The 9,169-nt window shown below is 51.1% G+C and overlaps 1 protein-coding gene across 1 annotated transcript; it reads right to left on the bottom strand.

Moving 5' to 3' along the window:
• Positions 1–763: 763 nt before the first annotated feature.
• LOC149325269 (uncharacterized) lies at positions 764–2,160 on the bottom strand. Its single transcript, XM_089563025.1, has one exon. The coding sequence runs from the start codon at positions 1,834–1,836 to the stop codon at positions 1,126–1,128; it is 711 nt and encodes a 236-aa protein (XP_089419151.1). The 5' UTR covers positions 1,837–2,160; the 3' UTR covers positions 764–1,125.
• Positions 2,161–9,169: the final 7,009 nt, after the last annotated feature.

The following is a 9,169-nucleotide window of genomic DNA, read 5'->3' as shown; positions in this document are numbered from 1 at the left end:
AAGGGCACCTCTGACTATTCGTCCAGTCCCACTGACTACAGCGCTGTTACGTGACGGCTGTTGGTAGAGTTCATCAAATGCACGTACATCATGCTCCCAGTGCTGCTCAACATTGTCTCTAAGGGTCTCACAAATGTTGTGGAGGATGCACGAGGCCCTGATGGCTAGCTTTGCGTTATGCAACTTGCACTCCAACCTTTTCATAACAAAGCGGAAGCGAGCCTTCAGTCTTCCAAATGCATTTTCTACAATGCGGCGTGTTTTCGACAGGTTATAGTTGAAAGCAGCCTCACTCGTCCCAGGCGATGCATTTGGGTATGGCTTCAGTAAAACTGATGTGAGCGGAAATGCTTGGTCACACAGTATAACCGGTGTGACAGCAGTGCCTTCAATCACAGCCACAGGTGACGCCAAGTGTCCACCTTCGATGACTTGAGACAGCTTTGATCGTCCGTAGACATTTGCATCGTGGCGTCGGCCAGGAGCTCCCACATTTATGTACTTGAAGGTGGTCAACGAGGGCCAGAAGTATTGTGCTGTACCTGCACAGAATAAAATAAATAGCAAAATTATTAGTTGCCCATACACTTCAACAGTGTGCAGTTCTGCTTGTAAACATGCGCACTGTTGTCATTCATACTGTTGTGAGAGGTCGGAGTGGCAAAGTTACCACAGACACATGCAGACACCTCTTTTCAAGCAAGCAGGCGGAAGTTCTTGGCAAGGAACGTGGTCATTAGCTGAATATTGCAGACTCTCTTGATTTACTTACTTTAGGATGGTATAATATACATAATGCAAAGAGACCTTGAGGTATCTTACCAACCTGCCAAGGGGCCTTTTATTAAAAGTAGTTGGTAATTCATATAACAAGAACAATTTTGTCCAAATGAGAACGTTCACATCAAAAATTTAATTAGCAAGCACACTATTAGCCACTCCAAATAATATACCAGTGTTTTGCATTCAATCCACCAAACAATTTATGTAACAAAATATGACAGAATTAAGAGTGAATATATGTTTATTTAAAGGGATTGACCCATCTCACAGCGAATATTGCCAAGGCTTCTTCCACAACGATCGAAATTGATGCACTTAATTTTAGCAGAGTAAACAAGGTACCTACCAGCCTTTGTAATTATGGTAATCAGTTGCATTTTCCTTTGGCGGCGAAACCGGAAAATGGCAACCGTCAAGCGCACCAATGCCTTGAGGAAAGCCGGTAGATGCAAAGAACTCTCTCAGATGTTCTTCCAGTTCACTGCGGCGGACCATTCGAAGCCACTCCGGTTCGAGTTGCTCAATCACAGCCCTGCAGAACTCTCTGAAGAGCACATTCACAGTTGAACGGCCAACACCAAAAAGATGAGCAATTGTCCTGTCCTCTGCACTAAAACAAAGCCGATACAGGCCGATAGCCACACGTTTTTCCACGGAAAGTGGCTTTCTCATCGGTGTAGTCTGCTTTTCCAGGACGCTCTTGCACGACTCCACCAAATACTTGAACGTATTTGGCGACACACGAAAAGCTTGTTTGAAATGGCTTTCTCCAAGATGCGGAAGAGTGTCCTCGAACCAGTTCTCGTTCCTCGGAAATGCCCAACGTTCACGATGAACTCTTGGCTGCAAAGCTACCATAGCGGCGACGACGCAACTGTTTGCCGCAAGCCGTTGCTGCAGGCGCCGGTTCAACCTTGACTGTGCCTCTCGTGCACACTGAAGTTTTCTCGCTTCATTATTGTGGTGTGCTTTAAAGCACAAGTAGGCTGCCACCAAATCCTTCATCTTTTGCCTCTCGGCTTCGCGCTCCGCGCACGCTTCGTGGTCCGCCATTTCGGCCGTGCTGTTTACACTTGTCGGATTTAGGCCGCACTTGTCCTGTCTTGTGATGGCTGAAGGCTGCAAAATTGCTGGAGGTGTTTAGTTAAGGCAAAAAAACTTGTTTGGAAATGTTTACGTTCACATTACGTGCATATTAAATAATTATAAACACTTTTATACGCGTTAACTTGCTTTTCTTGATACTTCCGATCGTTATTGCTATCACTCCCGAATGCCATTAGTTTTTGCTGTGTAGCACCGACACAGAGCGAATGAGATTCGGTGCATCGAATGTCATTCGATTCTAATGACATTATATTTGCTAGTGTGACAGGGGTATAAGTGGACAATGGGGGAAGGTGGGCATCTCTCTCCCAAACCAGGAAGGAGGAATGTAAGAGGAGAAGGAGGAGCTCAACTTCATGCGGCGCGTGGTGGCGGATTTGTGAACTAGGGGCGCATGAACCAGAATCCTGGCCATGTATCTGCACGTGGCAGCGGTGGTGGCTTGGCTCGAGCCAGTAGGCAGGCCCGTGCAATTTCCTTTTCATCCTTCTCTCAGTCACACCAACAACATCTCAAATATACTTCACCTAAAAGCATGCTTCGGGCACGTTTCCAATTCGGGAACTGACCAATGAATCGCAACTGACCAATCAATTAGATATTGTTACCATTAGGTGGAACAAGCATGGTCTGTTATATCTTCATAAATTTCAGTGACGTCACTGAAATAATTTTTCTCCGCCAACTGGCATCCCGTGAACGTTTGGAGCCGATAGTACCTTCCGCTCATAACCCTACTTACACAATCGCATAAAGGTTTTGGCCGCCCGTTCTACACTCCGCAAACAGGACCCACCGCTACACATACTCAATGTATACTGCAATCCGAAATTGCCGAATGTATCATTTGCGGACCTCTTTAGCCGCGCACTGTGAGTTGCGGGCCGAGACCCCCTCCTGATTGTGGGCGATTTCAACGCTCGCGCTCGGATGTGGGGTTACTGCCGTGAAGAGAAGCGGGGACGCAAGTTGGCGGAGCTTGCGTCAACGCTGGGCCTCACTGTTCACACTGACCCAGTCCACCCAACTCGTATAGGCAACTCCGTGACTAGGGATACATGTCCGGACTTGACCTTCACCCGCAACATTCAATATGCAGACTGGGTCAACACCGAGGAAACCCTCGGCAGCGACCACTGCCTCCTGAATACTACGATTAGGACCCTTCCTTTCGCGCGACCAACAACACAAGCCCGACTCCCAGATTGGACCAAGTTCAGGCAGAATTATAACAATGCCACACCCATACATGAGCAGGGCTACCAGTCTTGGTCACAACAATTGGTCTCTGGCCTTCGCTCCTCCGAAACTCAAATTCAGCTCTCAGAGGCGGTCTCGGATGTGGACAACCACCTGCTCCACCTCTGGGAGGCCCGGCATTGCCTTGTCCGTCGGTGGCGTCGGCAAAAGCACAACCGGAAACTTAAAGCTCACATCGCCGAGCTCACTCAACGAGCGCCTGAGTATGCGGCCCAACTCGCCGACTCCAACTGGGTGGCCCGATGCAATACGGCCGCGCGGCAAATGTCCAGCCGGAACACGTGGCGATTCTTTCGCGCCCTAATTGACCCAACGCAAACACGCACGGAAACTCAAAAACACCTCCAAAGAGCAATACACAGCTTTCAGGGCAACACAAATCAATTGGCGCACAAGCTCCGGGACCAGTACTTGTGCACCACCCAGGACTCCCGCGGGCCGGCGTACTCTTATGCAGGTTCTGAGAACGTTGAGCTGGATCAACCGTTCCAGCTCCACGACCTGAAGGCGGCCCTGGCAAAAATGAAACGCGGCACCGCTCCGGGTTGGGACAAAATTACAGTCAAATTTTTAGCCAACCTCCCCGACCAAGCATACCTGTCTTTATTGAATTACATTAACTCAATCTGGCTTGGGGAAGTGCCACTACCCATCGAGTGGAAGACCGCCCTGGTCACCTTTATTCCTAAAGCTGGCAAGGCCATCAACACGGACAACCTCCGCCCCATCTCTATGACTTCCTGTGTGGGCAAACTCATGGAGACGATGGTACGTGACAGGTTGTCCAAGTTCATGGAATCCAAACACCTTTTCGCAGACACCATGTTTGGGTTTCGCCCACACAGATCTGCACAAGATGTCCTGCTACAACTCAATCGGGCTATCCTCGACCCCGTGGAATGCCCTCACAATGACGAGGTCGTACTCGCCTTGGATCGGAAGGGTGCATTCGACAACGTTACCCAAGAGATCATTCTCACCCACCTCTCTCAAACTAACTGCGGCAGAAATGCCTTTCAATACATTCGGCAATTTTTAACCGACAGACAATCTTACATTCGAATCCAGGATAAAGAACATGGCCCTTTTCATTTAGGAACCAGGGGTACACCCCAGGGCGCGGTGCTCTCTCCCCTCTAATTCAATTTGGCTATGATGCGCCTACCGGCCCAGCTGGGCGCTGTCGCCGGTGTGCAGCATGCGCTGTACGCTGATTACATCACCCTGTGGGCCACACAGGGTTCCCTTGCAGACATTGAGGCTAACCTGCAGGAGGCGGCGACCATAGTGGACCGTTATGCTCGCCGCTGCGGCCTCCAATGCTCCACCCAAAAGTCTGAATTTGTGCACATACGTCCCTCACCGAAGTGCACAGCCAAAATTTCATTGCCTCTCGAGACAGGTGCAATCCCTGAAAATAACGAAGTCCGGGTACTGGGGCTCTTTATACATCAAGACAGACGGTCAGAAACAACATTGGCCAAACTCCGTCAGGTGGGAGACCAGGTGGGCCGCTTGGTCCGCCGGGTTTCTAACAAGCGCGCGGGGTTACGATGTAAGGACGCCTTGCGGCTGGCGCATGCATTCGTAACCAGTCGAATTCTATATTCGACTCCATACCTCCACCTGCGGAAGCAAGACGAGGATTCACTCGAAGCCATCCTCCGCAAAATTATTAAGCGGGCTCTAGGCCTCCCCGTGACCACCTCCAACAAGCGCCTCCTGGGGCTAGGCATGGTGAACACATTTCGGGAGCTCCGGGAAGCCCACTTGACTAACCAATACACACGTCTCTCGAAGACATCGTCGGGTCGCCGCCTCCTTGCCCGACTACAAATCCAACACACCACTCTCATGGAAGAGCGCGTACGTATTCCATCCCAGTGGAGATGCGCCCTCCACATGCGCTCTCTTCCCGCGAACATGAACCGTGAGGACCATAATGGCCGGCGCCTGGCGCGGGCGGAAGCCCTGGCCCGCCACTATGGATCGAAACCCGGCGTATTCTACGTGGATGCCTCAGGCCCCCACCATGGGGGATGGTACACAGCCGCAGTCGTCCACCAATCCAAAACAGTGAACGGCCTTACTTTCCGAGCCCGTGACTTAACACACGCGGAAGAGGTCGCCATTGCGTTGACTGCATCTGATTCCAATTCAAAAACAATTATTTCCGACTCGCATGTCGGAACGTCGAGATGGGCTGGGTACCGTATCTAGCCTACCGCATTCTTCAAAACAGCGTCTACACCGGTGACCCCGCGCACCGGCGTATCGTTAGGGCTCCCGCTCACATGGGCCTTGAAGGAAATGATGCAGACGACGCCGCCACCCGCGTGCTCTTTCACCGGACATTCCCCTCCGACCCTGACGATCAGGAACTCGAATTTATTCCAGCTTACACCTTCAAAGACATCGTTTTACTCTATCAATCTGGCCATGGTCTTTATCCCCGCCCGTTTAAAGGTCTCTCAAAGGCGGAGGAGCGGCTTCTGCTCCGCCTGTATACAATACTTTGTTGTGCCCAGCAGCTCTGAAACACTTCGACCCTTCTTTCTCGGGCAGCTGTCCGCACTGTGCGGAGAAGTCTTCGGACATCTACCACATGGTGTGGGCCTGCCTCTCCAGCCCTGCTATCCCCCCTCACCCCAACCCAACCCGGGAGGACTGGGAGGCGACCCTGCTCGGCTGCTCTGACCTGCAGGCCCAACGGGCCTTGGTCGCGCGAGCCCGGGCGGCGGCCGATGCCACTGGGGTCCCGAACTAGGGACCTCCACCTAGTATTTGTAAGGGCTGGCCCCGTCTGGGTCAGCTCATGCATAACCTCCTGTATTATACCTGTACATAAATGTTTTCCACCACTACCACCACGAACAAAGTGCTCAGAGCACGCACGAGACGCTGCCGATAGAGCGAAATACTTTCGGCCGCTGCTTGCAACAGAACCGTCAACCTCAGCACCGGCACAAAACACACAACGCAAGTGAAGATGGGCACGAGAGGCACTCCGCAAGGGGCAGTACTATCACCACTTCTCTTTAACATTGCACTCCTAAATCTCGCACCTCTTCTCAATCAGGTACAGGGCATACGCCACGCCCTGTACGCTGATGATATAACCATCTGGACAACCACGGGAAGTATGGGAACGATTGAAGAACAACTACAAACAGCGGCGACAACAGTCCAAAATTATGCCCGGGCGTGTGGGCTAACGTGCTCACCCGAAAAATCGGAACTCATAGTCTTCCGTCAACGCAATAATCAAGACACCATCAACATCCGTGTAGACAACTCACCCATTAAGGAAGTTCAAACCCTGAAGATACTGGGTCTGTACATAAAGAACAACGGCACCAACCTTCTTACCCTCCAGAAACTACGGCTCCTGAGCGAGCAAGTCGCCAGGATGATCGCCAGGATAACGACGCGCAAATCAGGGATGAGAGAAGACGATACTCTGCGACTGGTGCAGGCTTTCGTTGTAAGCCGCGTCGTCTACGTTGCGCCCTACCTCCGCCTTAAGAAGCGTGACATCAAAAACCTCGACATCATAATCAGAACAGCCTGCAAGAAGGCGCTGGGACTCCCTCTTGCGACATCGACGGACCGGCTCTTGCGACTGGGTGTGCACAACACGATCGATGAGCTGATAGAGGCACACCTTACGGCGCAGGTGGTACGGCTCTCCACAACTCGAACTGGCCGACAAGTCCTGAGTGATTTAAACATCAATTGCCCCCTACAGCGAGACACCAAAACCGACATCCCAGCCTCATGGAGAGGACAACTCAAGGCAGCTCCACTACTCAGGAATATGCACCCCGATTTTCACCAGTCAAGACGACAAGCACGAGCCGAAGCCATGAAAAGACACTACGGCGGGCGCGAGGGCGTGTTCTATGTCGATGCTGCGGGTCCCGAGCAGGGAATGACGGCCGTCGCGGTAGTGCACCAAAATACAACAGTCGACGGACTAGTACTGCCTAGCCAGGACATACTGGCTGCGGAAGAAGTGGCGATTGCTCTAGCTCCAACACACACTAGCTCAGAATACATTCTCACAGATTCACAGACAGCGTGTCGCAATTACCTCAGGGGCAGGGTCGCACCGCTAGCAGCTAAAATCCTGCAAGATAGCTACATCCGTGGCTACCAACCCACACACAAACACTTAATATGGGTACCAGGTCACCAGGGCGTCCCAGGGAACGAGAGCGCACATGCCTCAGCCCGAGCACTTCTCCCCCGGGCACCCAGTGCGGATGCCGTGGAACCTCCTACCCCACTACTAACTTACAATGACATACTTCAGCACTTAAGTTATCCCGTCGGGTCTACCCTCCGCCGGCTAAGACACTAGATAAAGGGGAGGAACAACACCTCCGAAAGCTACAGACAAACACTTACAACAACTCACGAAGACTACATGCCATAGACCCGGAGTCATTTGACTCGCAATGCAAATTCTGCGGGGAGAAGGCGGACCTGTACCACATGGTATGGGCCTGCCAACAAAATTAGGCGATCACTGTTAATAACCAGCCAACGCAGGAGGGGTGGGAGGCAGCTCTGTCCAGCTCGGACGAGAAGAGTCAAAAGCAACTCGTCCAAAGAGCCCGGACAGCAGCCTACGACAATGGGGTTCCGGACTGAGAGCTCCAACCACCGCTACAACCTCCTAAACCATTTCATTAAAATATTTTCACCACCACCAAACAGGCCGCTAGTCTTCGTCCAGTGGAGAGAGTTGTAACTGCAGCAGCTTGTACCAGCACCTATCGCGGCTATTGATGCAGTTCGCGGGAGCTAATTTTTAAGGCGAATGCCTTTAATGGCTCATTCTCCCGTCCGTCCACGTCCAGCGTTACATCCAGCGCCTGGATGACGGGTGTCCACCGAGATATGTGACACAGTTACTGCTTATTATCCTTTCCTCAAATACAATTTTCATTTTCTTCATTACGGCCCCTGTTTCTCTTTCTTCCTTCACTCCAACTTCCTTCATGTACGGTGCGGGTCAGGTGTCCACCGAGTACGGGTCTCCTTTCCTCAAAAAGCGTTGCGTTCATCGTGCCGAACGGGTGGTGGCGTTCCGTGGACTCCCTGGCAGAGCTACAACACGCTTTCGCGTTCCACTCTTAAAGGAGAAGCTTAGGCGTCATTAATTAGAAGTTAATTAGTATTTAGTCATTGTTCAGTAATTAGCCATTGATTAGTAAGTTGTCATTACTTAGTCATTAGCACTTGATTATGTGTGACGTCATCCAGTGGTGACGTCACCACTTCCACAGAGGCATTCAGAGTAGTGCGGAAAACGCTTTCGCCTCTACAGTCAAAGTGCCCCCTGAACTTTTTTATTGCGAAAGCAATACTACTTGCACTTTCACGCCTTTGCCGTGCCACGGCGGTGACCACCAAAGCAATACTACTTGCACTTTCACGCCTTTTCCGTGCCGCGGCGGTGACCACCATTGACCTTCATTTGACCTTGATTGCATTAGATTGGATTAGATTACATTGGATTGGACTGGACTGGACTGGATTGGGTTGGATTAGATTACATTAGATTAGAGTAGATTACATTGATTTGGAGTGGATTGGATTTGATTGGATAGGAGTGGATTGGATTGGAATGGATTAGAGTGGATTGAAGTGGATTGGGTTTGATTGGATTGGATTGGATTGCATTGGAATGGATTGGATTGCATTGGATGGAATTGGATTGGATTGCACAACCAATGCATCACCACAAGTCTAACCACAAGCACCACCACCAGCTACACTAATAGCTGTACCATGGCGTAGGTACGGATATTGCTTTCGCAATTACCGGGCTTAACCAAGCTAATCCACAGCGAATTTTTCTGCTTTCGATAGTGTTTGCTGCAGCGAGAACAACACAGTGGTGGCCTAGCAATACGCTATGAAGGGCTGTTCTAGCATCGTTTTGATGCCCGGACAGCGGTGGCCGGACGACCTTGCGTCTCTATTCAAACCGCTTTGCAGTTGCTTCGCC

This window comes from Amblyomma mixtum, chromosome 10 (genome assembly GCF_055824585.1).
Source record: "Amblyomma mixtum isolate Tamu chromosome 10, ASM5582458v1, whole genome shotgun sequence".
NCBI classification, from domain to species: domain Eukaryota; kingdom Metazoa; phylum Arthropoda; class Arachnida; order Ixodida; family Ixodidae; genus Amblyomma; species Amblyomma mixtum.
This window is presented reverse-complemented; position numbering and strand designations above follow the sequence as displayed.